The sequence below is a fragment of the Thunnus thynnus genome, chromosome 1 (assembly GCF_963924715.1).
Source record: "Thunnus thynnus chromosome 1, fThuThy2.1, whole genome shotgun sequence".
In the NCBI taxonomy this organism is placed as follows: Eukaryota; Metazoa; Chordata; class Actinopteri; order Scombriformes; family Scombridae; genus Thunnus; species Thunnus thynnus.
In genome coordinates this window covers 6,307,389-6,320,774 of record NC_089517.1, presented here as the reverse complement: position 1 = coordinate 6,320,774, position 13,386 = coordinate 6,307,389, and the positions used below count along the sequence as shown (strand labels likewise).

The following is a 13,386-nucleotide window of genomic DNA, read 5'->3' as shown; positions in this document are numbered from 1 at the left end:
ACAGCCTGAGGCGACGGGAGCTCTACTCTTATGTTCACTAGAGTCGATCAGTGGTGACAGATGGCAGCTGGCTGGTGTAACATCAGTTGAAGTTTTTCACTGAAATGTCAAAATCCAGGAAGCTCTTGAAAATTCAAGGAGGAAGTTTTTATATTGTGAGAAAAGCCAGGAGAAGTGTTGGCCACCATCACCAGACTTGACAGAGTTTAGTTCAGCAGCAAACCTGTCTTGATTATATAACCCTACTTGGTCTAGTCTGATAGAGAAAAATGGTGATTGATGTTTGATTGATACTTGATTTAACATTTCATAGCATATTGAATAGTGGCATCTTCAGTCTAATGATATCAGCACTTCAAAAACCTGTGTATACAAAGTCTTGTTAATGCTTCATAACCATCTTTTCTAATCTGATCCAAAAAGTACTTAGAGGGGATATATTATGCACATTTCTAGGTCTACATTTTTATTCCAGGGCTCTACTGGAATATCTTTGCATTATTTACTCATACTGACCCTTTACACAGGCCCTCAGTTCAGCCTGTCTGAAAGAGGCCATTTTAGCTCCTGTCTCTTTAAAGCCCCCCTTCCAATGAGCCCACTCTGTTCTGATTGGCCAGCTTCGAGAAGCTGCGCCTCAGTTGACTTCCGGCAGCTCAGGAGGCTATGTCAACAAACAGCAGCAGGATTTCACTTCTTTTTCTTGTTCTTTACTCAAAATGTCAACTTCTCAAATACATCCGTATATGTTTGAGCCGAAATCCAATCCAAAATATGAGTGGACAATGCAAACAATGCGTGGAAAAACCTTAGCAACAATCTAAGCAACCACGGCTATGGAACGGACGGACATTTATGGGCACGCAAGGTATAAAAAAAACGTAGCAAACGAAGTGTTGACAGCAGGATGAGGCCCTGGATTTTGACTTGCAGACAGCATTTCTACATACAACAACATCATAACAGTATACAAATAACAGAAAATCACAAAAAGCATAATATGTCTCCTTTAAACTTACTTAGTCTCCTAATTTATTGTTTGAGTTTACAGTTAAATTTATTCTCTTCAAAACTGATTGATAATTGATTGATTGATTGACACTCTCACACCTGGCCTGAACATCAGCACCTTAGTTAGTCTGGAAGCAGACAGAGAGCACAGCTTCCTGGAGGAGTCTGGATAGGGTGAGGTCATTTCCACCCACCAGGGACTCAAAGTCTCTGTTGTATGGCCGTCACAGCAACCGTTGCCATGGGGCTCTCTCACCGACTGGATCTGCTGATGTCCCTATGGCTGTCGTGGCCAACAGTGTGTCAACTAATCAGAAGTAAACGAGAGTGGTCGGTGGCGCCTCGCTGTTTCTCCACCGTCAACGTCCATTCATGTGAGGACAGGGAGGAGGAGGCAACAGTCAAGAGACACAGCTGACACTGTACCAGTGTCCCACATTAAGGTTTTGGCTCATTAGCTGTGGGCTGGCAAACTAAGAACGTGCCTGCCAAGAATAATCTTTCTACCAACAACTGTTCTCATAGAAACATGTCCTTAGCCCTGTTCAGGGCTATTTTATAGACTGAATGACAATATTGTGTTAGAGGCCTAAAATAGAGCAGGGTTCAGACATTTATTCTGCAGACAGGCTTCATTCTCAACATTTTTGTAACTTAAAGGTCCAGTGTGTAAAATCTAGTGGCATCTAGTGGAACGGACTTGGCAGAAAAGGAATATAATATTCATAAGTATATTTTAATTTGTGTATAATCCCATGAAAATAAGAAACGTTGTGTTTTCATTACCTTAGAATGAGCCCTTTATATCTACATAAGGAGCAGGTCCCTTTCCACAGAGCCTGCCACACTGCACCACCATGTTCCTACAGTAGCCCAGAACAGACAAACCAAACACCGGCTCTAGAGAGGGCCTTTTGTGTTTTTGCGAGTTTTGTGGCCACCATAGGTTCTCTTACGCACTCGGAAGGGGAGGAAGAGCGATGTTCGTTCGGTTGCAGTCTGCTACCTCAACGCTAGATGCCACTAAATCTTACAGACTGGTCCTTTAATGACAAATTTGACAAATTATTATTAATTTACTACTGTGGGTTCTGTGGAGTATCCTTTACAAATGCTATAACATTGAAGATTATTATAGAGGCTCATCAACACACATGAGTGCTTATATTATATTTCAGTTGGTAAAACAAAAATAGCACCATGAGCTCTGGTAAACTGTGATGGGAATTTTTCCCTAATTTCTGACATTTTATGGAAGAACGATTAATCGAGAAGATCATCTCCACATTAATCAATTAAATAATCACTAACTACATACTGAAATGATATCGTTACTATTTTTTACCCTCACATGGCACACAGTCTATTAGTAGGCAGGAGAGGTCAGACATTTCTGAGTGAAGAAAGAAACTAAGAACTGAAATTGCATTTTTATTACAATGTAAAGCAGGGAAAGCAGATTGTTCTTTCTAAAATCTCAGCTGTAGGTGTACACTTTAAACCCACTGACCACAGCTCATGATTTTTACAGTCTAAGGGCCAGCATCTCCCTTGTTCCAAGTCAAACTTGCATTATTTTGTGTGCCTTGTCTGTACAGATCAGCTCATGTGTGCAGTTGGAACTGGATGGCTCCCAAGCTTAGACAGCGTCCTTATACAAGAAGTGTACTGTATATCACAGCCAGCTGCCTGAGAGCTGGGGTGGGGATGGGAAGGGCTGGGCTGGGGGGTCAGATGGGCTATATGAGGAAACATTATACGCCTGTATGTCTAGTCTGGTCACAACGAGACTGACTGGTCATCTATGAGACATACTGGTATCCTTCACCTGTTCTCACCCTCTCTCATTCTCTCTAACACGGTCTCGCTCTATTTCACACACATGCAGATGTATATGAATCACACTGTCATGTTTTCTCATGTTACCAATAGAGCATGTATATTAAGATGGCATTTGCATTTTTACATTATATTTGTACTCAAGTTTTTTTTAGTCTTGGTATACCTTGAAGGTGGGCGAGACCAAAAAAGTGCAGTTAAAATGTGATTAATCTTTGATGTTGGTTGATGTCTGTTAGCTAAACATGCTAGTCAAGTTAACTCAGCCTGTAAAGTTACTCTTTTTAGTAAGGTTAAATATAGATGAGCAGCCAGAGTTTCCCCATATCATTTCGATCCTCTGTTTGGGAGCGTTACAGTTTTCCCTGTTAAATGTAGGAACACTGGACAAACAGTTGTGGACCTGAAAGAAGCTCTGTGTCAAAAAAGAAATGAATTTCCATTGGCATCACAGAATGTGTCTATTACCAGAGCTAAGCTAAAACAGGCTAAAGGACCAGCCCAGTTCTTCCCAAAACAGCTCTCTGAAGATTCCAACAACAACCAACACTACACAAGTGTTTATTGTTATTATTGTTATATGTTACATAGAAGTATTTATTATTATTATTGTTATATGTTATTGCTATGCCTCCATACTCTGCTCAGAGTGGTTTAGTCCTGCTAAAATGTCCCTTCATGTGTGCACAGTTTTGGAATTAGGTCAAAGCAATACTGACATATTAATGTTGTTTTCTATCTAAATATACAGTGACCCACTGCAAATGAGTACCTTAGTGTTAACCAAACAGTTTCTCATAAATAAAACACTTTATTTGTTTCTTACTGCTGTAACAAAGACAAACAAAGAGCCAAAAGCCACAGTATGTGTCAAACTATTCATTTTGCATACCATTAAAACCCTGTAAACCATCTATTCAATGTGTATTCTCTCTGTTTCAAACACGTCTTTAACACTAGTAGACTCAATCCTAACTGATGATAGTGTGTCTTTTCGTTTGAGGATGGGTGTAAACATACACATATACACACAGGGTGCAGTAATCCAACTTGCTGGGGAAAGCAAAGCTGGGATCAAAGTTATAAAGAAGCACAGAAGGGTTCAGTGAGAAACTAAACCTCAAGGATTTATGAAGCGCTTGATTGCATAATCCCTCCTATCAGTGACACCTCGTCCGCCTCTCTCAGAGATAACATCAAGAGCCTAACATGTGTGAGGCTTCGAGTAGCTTCCATCAGCATGTAGTTCTTTTTGGCAGCTAGACCCAAGTCCCAGTTTCTGTCCATCCTCTTGTTTTCACACACACACACACACACACACACACACACACACGAGCAAACAAAAAAGCCACACAGACACAACTGGAAACCAGGACTGACAAGAAAAGGCCTCTGCTGTAGAGACAGAGAGGAAGAGACGAGCTTTATTTCGTTTTCCCCTCTGGTCGTTTTGGCAGGTTGTCTGTCCCCATTCCTGAGGTTCAGTACGAGTTCACAGAACACGCCGTCAACTTCCAGAAATAAACTGTTTGCTCATGCGTGGGTGCGATGAAATAGTTTGGCGCCCAAACCAGAGACAGGAGTTTTCTCTGTCTCTCCCCTTTCTCTCTTTGACAGAATAGCCAGTAAGAATTTTACAAAGGAACAAAGGATGTTAACAAATGGAGCGTGTATGAGTGTGTAAAAAAAAAAAAAAAAAAAAAAAAAAAAAAAAATCAGATCCGTTTCATTTTTAACTTTTATCACATTGGGGGCCAATATTTATAGTAAGTCCCTTGGCAGAGCAGGCCAACTCCATCAGAGTGATACGGGGTTTAACTCTACCTGGCTGTGTTCTTACACACTGTCAGCGTGGTTGCTAATACAGAGCTTGCTTTCAGAAGACATTTGGTGAAAGATTTTTTTCATGGTGATCATTTCATGGTGCTGTGAAGTGTTATATCAATACTGATCTTGTTACACTTTTTGCTTATCACCCAACCTCTCTCAAAGGAAGAAATGGAAATCCGTTCCAGAAAATAACCCTTAGAAACACCTGACAAACATCGCCTTCTTTTAATGGCTGTTAGCGGATTTCAAGCTTGCTTTGACACCATAAAATCTGGACTTAAAAAACAAGTTGATATTTGAAACATAAAAACATAAAACCTGGGAAAAATACACACTAGGCAGAGGCAGTAGTGAATGAGTTTTAGCTGTAAATGGCACCAGTATTCTCTTCATCTTTTCCCTTCTTCGCCCCACCCGTCGCTCCGCTCTCACCCTCCCTTCTTCCATACCGCGGCGTACTCAGGAGACCTTAGCTCCACTGAAGGTGGAATCAGTTTTCCTTTTCCATTGTGTCTTTTTCCCCCCACGCTGGAAAAGCCCCCATCCAACTCTCGCCGAGCGCTTGACTCAAGTGTGCTCCGACGTGCCCACATTCCTAGACAGTATCCCCAACACCGGAACCATTTACCGCCTCAGCCAGGAATGCTGATTTCCAGCCCAGGTTTTCATCAGACCTAGTTTAGGCAGAGAGCGCAACAGGAATTCACTGAGTAATCCTAGCCATTATACAACACAGACTTTCCCTCCATGTCAGTCATCTTACACACAGACAAATGCACAAGTATTCTTTCTATCTGTCTCTCTCTCTACAATATCAGGAGCTAAGCTAGCGCCGGCAGCTCCAAAGAAAAGTAATTTTTTCGCTGGAAGTCATCTTTTGACCTAGATTTAAACAGCTTTTCAAATTCAAATTTTCCATTGAGATTAAACACCCATCTCCCACCTCTTGTATAATCCAGGTGTTTCTAAGGATCTGGTGCTTACAGGTGTGAATAGAAGGTGTTTTCCCCTTTCCTGTCTAAGCCTCTAGATTAAACTGTCAGAAACTCATCTTGCTGTCATTCATAAACTGTACATGCAGTTTCAGTGATGAGACATTTTAATCACAGATTCAAAGTGGTAGGATGTCTTGATGTTTTGTTATGCTCTTTCTCTGATTGCCTGACACAACAGTGATTCAACTTAGAGGTCATGAAAACATTGACCTTTTGCATCCTATATATATCTGGTCGTAAACTTCTTCACTCGCAGCAATTTGTAGTGCACTATGTCAACCATACACTTAGATAGCTACTTTATATGCCATGATTGTAGTTCTTACAAGCTATATAATGCTGTACTTGGATTTTCTGGTTGAATCACATGGGATTTCTGGGCAGTACAAAAGCAACCGCAGCAAAAAGCATTTAAACGAAGATGGACACCAAACCGAAGGACTTCCACACTGAAATGAATGAACTCTCAATTAAGTACAGTAACGCTGACTGCTGCCGATCATCCCAAACAAAGAGCCGTATCTCTGTCACCTTCAGCTCTACGACACAGCTGCTTGTACATATCGGATCCCTGCCTGCCTCCTTTCAGCTCAGACAGCCGTGCAGGCCAGGTCAGCAGTACAGCGCACCACACGAAAATGAAGTTAGTCATTCAGAACACCAGGCCCACTGTCCTGTCCTAACCCCACCCCTTACACTAACCCTACACCCTGTGTGTGTATGTGTCAGTGTGTGTGTGTGTGTGTGTCGTCCTTCAGACAGCGCTCTGCTCGCTATTCATGTCCTTTCTACTTGATCCGATATTGTCCCTCTTGGGATTGTCTCAAAAGAAGTTTTGTTCTCCTTAAGGGGGGAGGAAAAACAGGAAGTTACATTCCTAAATAACCACAAGTGAAATACTGCAAGCTACAGTTTTCTCCTGTCAAAAATCACAGGATAAAACCAGGGATTAGACTTTCACTCTATGTTATCTGCATCAACAACAGTTTCTAAAACTATAATACAAGAATAGTCAAATGTGTGAGGTGATTGTTAGGAGAGATTAGGGATTATTTTAGTGGATCTCCCTTGTCGGCATTAGGCCTCAGCTGAAAAAATGACAGACTACAATGTTTTATTTACACATACATTGCCTAATATCTGTACTGTGCTGTTCAAACGGGCAATGCAGAGGCCTAAAAATGCACAAACTCTGACCAACTTATTCATCAGTCAGGGAAATCTAAAAAAAACATCTAAAAGTCTCAAAACAACATGAAAAACTACAATAAAAATAAATTCTTCATGATGCAACGCTGCTTGTCTTTCGATAAGATAGTGACTCCATTGAGTACGATCGCATCTCAAGTCGCAAATAAAGTCGCATCACTCGCTGGGTCCCAAAACAAGGCAGCCTCTCAGCCGCTCGGAGAAGTAGGTCACTGAGGATTCCATTCATTTGTACACTGCTTTCCAAATAGTTGCGCTTTTCCACTCAGCCCAAGACTTCCAGCTGCATGTTAACCCTTTCACAGCCTGCAGGTCTCGTTTCTGCACCAGCACCGAATCACACTGCACTTATTAGTGATTAGTTAGTAAACTAACTGTTCTGAATGGCAGACATGTGGTCTGAGAACAGGGTTTTGTTCCTAAACTGGTGGTCTACACTGATTAGCAATCTGAAGCAGATACTAAAACTTGCATGGATTTTTTAAAATTGCTGTTTTTAAACTTTTTTTGCTGATATTGTGGGTGTTAAATGGATCATTTGCATTACAAAAATTTAGGTATTCTGTGTTTTATTCATATTCTTGTTAAAAAACCAAAAAGCCAACTGATTAACAATGATTTCCTCCAGGCTTTTTAGAAATGTATCCAACAAAGCATCTGCAGTAAAAAAACACAACAGCTAATATTCTATTTTTAGGCTTTACTAATCCTTGTATAGCTGTGGTAAGAAATAACTGCAAACTGGCAAATACTCCATAATCACTACAAGACCAGTATTGGCGCAGTAAATCAGGAAACTAATATATCAGCCTTTCCCTAGCACAAAAGCACTCAAACAAGCTACCACAACATACCAGAGGGATCACGTAACCAGACAACCTTCTCAATCTCCCACTTTTCAGCAGCCTGTGTCCTGACGTTAAGTCTGCAGCGCTGAAACAGGCCTGCTGATTCCATCGCACTTTGCTGATTCAGCAGAAGGAAAGAGACCACAAGCTGACACAGGTGGGAGAAAACTGAGGGGCGTGGCCCAAAACTCTATCTGGAGGTACAGAAGGATAAAGCTCATTAAAATCTTCTTTAGCCTGATTCTACTCTGTTTTAGACTGAATATTTCCAAGTGACATGTACTGAATTTACTCAGCCATGTTTGTTCAAAATAGAAAAATAAGCCCACAGATATTCTTCAGTTCTCTGTATTAGTGTTCAGATCCAAGTCTTCAAGGATTTCTGTGTATTTGTCAAAAAGAATACATTTGCATACAAATATGTCTTTCCTGGACAAAACCAGTTTTACCATTACAATGTAATTTAATTATTACAGTCTGTCCCCTTTGTTAATCTGTGTATTTTCAATTCTAAAAGTCAGATTAACAATTCTTTAATTGTTATTAACATGGCTGCATGAGGAGAAAGAAAACCATGGCAAACACTTTTGTGTATTTACACTTGTATTTACATGAGTATCATAATTACTGGAGGTACTCATCTTTAGACACCAATTAGATTACAACTTTATTTAGGAAGCAACTTGTTGAATAAGCTGGTTTTCCACTCGGTAGATGGTGCCACTCCACTGCACCATGTTGTTTCCTTTGTATATATTACTTTGTGTTGACTGCATCTTAACCTTTGACATACGTTCAGGACAGTTCGTGGAAAGAAGTTCAACATGTTCCGGCAAACGGAAAGCTTAAGGTATTTGTGGATTGAAGTATTTACAACATTTTCAAAGGAGGACTTCCTTCGGTTAGGACTGAAGTACTAGTAGTGAGTGTGTAAATGTAGTCAGTGATTACAAACCACAAGTAGACGTCACTTTGTAATTCCCGACCTTACGACAGTGAGAACAGGCCATTATCGGTCTGTTCAGACACACGAGGCCCAGATAGTTGACTGAATTTTTCTCAGGTCATTATATTTGGTGAAATCCTTCTTATTGATTCAGTTGAGGTACCAACGTTGGCCTGATGCTAAAGACACCGTATCAACTGTAAAGCAAGTTAAGTATAAATTGGTTTAAACTTGCAGCAACAGGAATTTGGTTCATCATTTGAAATAAAATTAGGTCACGGAAAGTGCTGAGTGTACAGCAAAAAAGAAAAAAAGCCCACGCATAATATGCTGCATACATGTTTGCTAATGTGTTCGTATTTCTTTGCTCTCTCTGCAAAACATTTCACTTTCAGAAAGACATGAATGAAGTAAAAAAATAAAACCAAATCATTGTCATAAATATTAAAGCAAATGTGACAATCTATTGTTATTCATCCATTACAGGTCTTACTGTCAAGCCTGTCACTCCGCACTATTTGACCTCTGTCCCTCATAAAAACCAGAACTGACTGAGCGACAAATGCCGTCATACCCACAGGCATCAGACCTGTATGTATGTACATGTACATTGTGCCAATCACTAAATACCAATCACAGCTGGTGGTGACATTATACTTCAACTCAAAGGCCTGCTCATAGAACTGTCATGATAATTACGTTATCGACTTATCGTATGATATATGGACATGACCTTGATCGTTTTTGCTGACCTTGATATTGCTTATTGTGTTTACATGTGTGTTTGTTTACATAAGAATGTCAGAGAGAAAGAGAGAGAAAGAGTGATCGTGAGGCGGGTGACCGGAGCAGGGATATTATGAAGTTAGCAGTATAGCTGTGAATGTAGCAGTGTGTGTGTGTGTCTGTGTACAGTTTACACTATTTGTCAGTGAATAAATGCTACAACTCCTCAAGACCAAAGCCAACTTCCTGTGTCTTGCTTGTCACCTGCTGATTAAAGTGAAGGAGGTTAGCCCTGAATTTAGCGACAACGAGTTAGCCTAACCTGACCAGGCTCACTTCAAGTGGACTGACCTTTAAGGTGGACCAGCTATTCTCATTTTAGTGACAATCTCAGCTGCTCCTAAACAGAGAACGGACAAATGTTCGGCTGCTGAATCTCTGCTGGGTTTTGCTGCTGTGGTGGTGGTAAATTTGTTTTTCTTTTCTTTTCTAAGACAAACAGAAAAGGACTTATGTGTATATGAACTATTTAACTCATAAAATCATTTTTGTTTGTGAACATCACACTCGCCCCAACAAATAAAAATAACTCCTGACATTTCTAGAAACCCAAAACTCTCCCAGAACTCACTCCCACTAGTGAACATATGCTGGGGGTGTGTGGGCTATGTATGTAGGCTGCAGGTATGCTGTAAGTAAATAAGGTGAAACTTGGAGTCCTGGCACCTCCCAAATAGACAAGTATGGTATTTGAAATGGTGTTACCATGTTAACTGTAACTGTGGCATAAAATGGTCTTAATATGACAATAATATCGTTTATCGCAATTATTTCTGGGACAATATATCGTCCAACAAGAGTAGTTATCATGACAGGCCTAACTGTTCATCATGTTATCTAACACAAACAACCAATTTATGATGTAATCTTTGTAGTGAAAACTTTCCATATGCAAAACCAGCCTCTTCCACTCACAGGCAAACTTACTTCATGTTTCACTTCCATCTAGACCTTAAATCAAAGTCTTGCTAGATTCACAATGAATATGACACATGAAATATGACCACAAGATTGTGTCTCTTTGACTGATGAACTGTATTCTGAAAGGTTAAAAAAACAAAACATGTCTTCAGACTGCTTTGATGTCTGACATAATGAACCAGCCTGACTTTGGGAGGGACCGACTGGAGGAACGTCATACAGTACGCTTTGATGCCTCCAGCTTTATATTAAACAATAACAAAGCTTACATTAACTGCAGCCACTGCCCATTGTAAACCCTGATGGAAACTCTATGTAATGTGTGTGTGTGTGTATGTGTGTGTCTGTCACTGCAGGGCAGGGCCATTATGTCACCCCAGTAACGTCGGCTGCCTCTGAAAGCACAGTGTAAGCCAGCAGATGTGTTACTGCATGCAGATGTTGCCATAGGTACAGAGAGATGCCAGCCCTCCATCGCAGCAGCAGCAGCAGCAGCAGCACTTCTTTCTATTTTTCATGAGCCCGGTCGGTTGCCAGGGTTTTTGTTTCCATGGCCACGCTGCAGTCTGATGCAACAAAACTCAGCCAGACCCCCCTCCCTCCCCCCCTTGGGTGTCTTGGCGCGATACCAACCCAGGGAGCGCTACAACACTATAGGCTGGCACACTGACTGACTGACTGACGTCTCCAGCCGGCCACGGTGCCAGCTGAGCTAACACTATACACGACCCCAAACTTCTTCCACAATCATTTACTGACGGGCTTCAGTTCAGCACAACACTTCGCAGACTTTCATCCCATCGATGATTCAGCTATTTACTATTCTTGATGATCTGCAGGAATGTTTTGGACAGGAAATGCCTTCTAATGCTTGCGTGGAGTCTACGCATGTGTGATTTCCTGTGGGTGTTTGTTTCAGGGTCAGGAACTACAGTGCCTTTGGGAAAACATGCCCTTGAAAATGCAAAAAAAGAACAAACCAAAAAACCCTGAAAGTTGAAAGCTTAATTTGACTACTGTCTCCCCGGGGCCACTGTGTATTGTGAATGAATGAAAACAGTTGATTTATGATCAGAAAATTAAATGAGTAAGCAGGCTGAAGCAGAAGTAATGTGAAGCTAACTTCTACATCAACAATGTAATAAAAGCTTAATTATTAAGGGATGGAAGATGTATTGCTCAGAGACAAGAGAGTGGAAAAACATCTCTATCATCTTCTTTAACAGTTGCTGCCAATGCCCAGCAGTGGGAAATATCTTTAACTAAATCATACAGGAGGTACAAATTAAGTGTTAATTTGCCAAAATGAAGTGAAAATGTATTATTTATTAGTTTATTTCCTTCATAATAAGACCAGAATGCTTCAAAGTTATGACTGTAATCTGTCAGTGCCTGTAAATGCATCATCATGTCTCGTTGGAAGGTGTAGTGGTTGTCAGTGTCTGAGCAGCCGGCTTTCCTACCTGGGTTGTTGGCCTCTCCCTCCAGGACCTGCAGTTCGGTGCACTCGGCGAGAGAGTGCTCCAGACAGAGCTGCAGGAAGCGGGCCTGGGTCCGGCTCACCCTCTTCAACAGGGACAGCAGAGCCACCGTCTGCTCGCACTCGTTCCACCCTTTAAACCAGCTGGCTAGCACGCCCACCTGATCGCGAAACATCATGGTCTGCGAGACGGGGTGAAGGCAGACTGACTGTGGTGCTGCCGGGCTGGGCAAAGCGATGTGGGGAGTGACTCAGAGAATGACCTCCCCAAAAACTTTCCACTGATATTTAGAGTGAAACTGATTGAGGATGAAGGTGGTCTTATAAACTGGTTGTTGATGTCTCTGTTCGTGGGAGGAAGGGGGCTGGGAGGGGAGGAGGGGGGGTCAGTCAGTCTGTGAGGTTCAGCTGAAGCGCTGTGATGCCATTCTTAGCTTTGGCAGTGGCTCGGACAGCAGAACAGCAGTCTCTGTTAGCACTTCTGGTTCCAAAATATGTTCGGTGTTGTATATATTCCTGCTGGAGGGCTTTCTGCCCTGTCTTCTTCTGTCTAATAATCTCCAGTTAGGGGGTGTGAGGGGGGGTGTGTGAGGTGCTCTTCTAGCTCGGCATTAGGTGATATGAGCTGCTCTCGGCTGCTTAGTCGCTCCCAGAGGGATTGATATTTGATGAGTCAGCTTTCTTCCAGCACAGGCTGTGTCACATCAGCTTCAGCCTCACTGGCATTTTTCTTCAGGGAATCCCTCTTAGGCCTGCAGGAGGATGTTAGATGTTAGGGGAAGGGGGGAAAAACACATTTAACAGACACTGACCTGTCTATGCCTCTATATACAGGTCTCTCCCTCTCTTTCACACACTGGCATACACTTTTACAACGCAATAGAGAGGACTGCGCCAGTGTCCCTGTTGCTTCAGCTCTGCAGACTTTGTGCTGCAATAGAGCCGCTTTGAAGAAGCCAGCCTTCAAAAACTCATACATGCATTTATAGGTCGCCTCCTCGCCGTCGCATATGCGCATAGGCTTGTGGCATTCACCGCCGAGACAAAAATAAATAATTTTCGTTTTTGGTATCCACCCATTCCTAAAAATACAGCTGCCTGTACTACTGGCGCTGCATCCCGGAATTTTCCAAAGGAAGGACGCCGGGTTACCGACGGCAACCGTTGGCAGGGTTGTGTGCTGTGGAGACCTTAGCAGCGACTTCACTCCGTTATTTTAATGACAGGTTTGTCTTTTAAAATGCTGTATTTTTAAAACCGAGGACACGCAGAGAGAGAGAGAAAGAGAGAAAGAGAGAGGGAGAGCGGTTGCGTTTTCTAAGCGAAGAGACGCCGAGTAGTAAGCTAGGGAGCAGACTCCAGGCTTCAGGGCAGAGCGTTAGCCCGCTGTCTAAAACTGTCACTTTGCTTCATCAGCACACAAGGAATGACCGCTGGCGGATATTCTGTATGTGTGAGGGCAGTTTGTAAGGAAGAAAAAGCGAATAAATAGAACCGTTATGTGTATCTCGATTCGTTTTC

General features: G+C 41.9%; 1 protein-coding gene across 2 annotated transcripts in view; it reads right to left on the bottom strand.

The window, feature by feature from the left end:
* samd4a (sterile alpha motif domain containing 4A) overlaps positions 1-13,386 on the bottom strand; it is a 61,026-nt gene that overhangs the window by 47,157 nt on the left and 483 nt on the right. For both annotated transcript variants that reach the window (XM_067614498.1, XM_067614582.1), the window contains exon 2: positions 11,849-12,617. In XM_067614498.1, coding sequence (XP_067470599.1) covers positions 11,849-12,044 — 196 coding nt within the window. In that variant the 5' untranslated portion in view covers positions 12,045-12,617. The remainder of the gene's footprint in view (positions 1-11,848; positions 12,618-13,386) is intronic.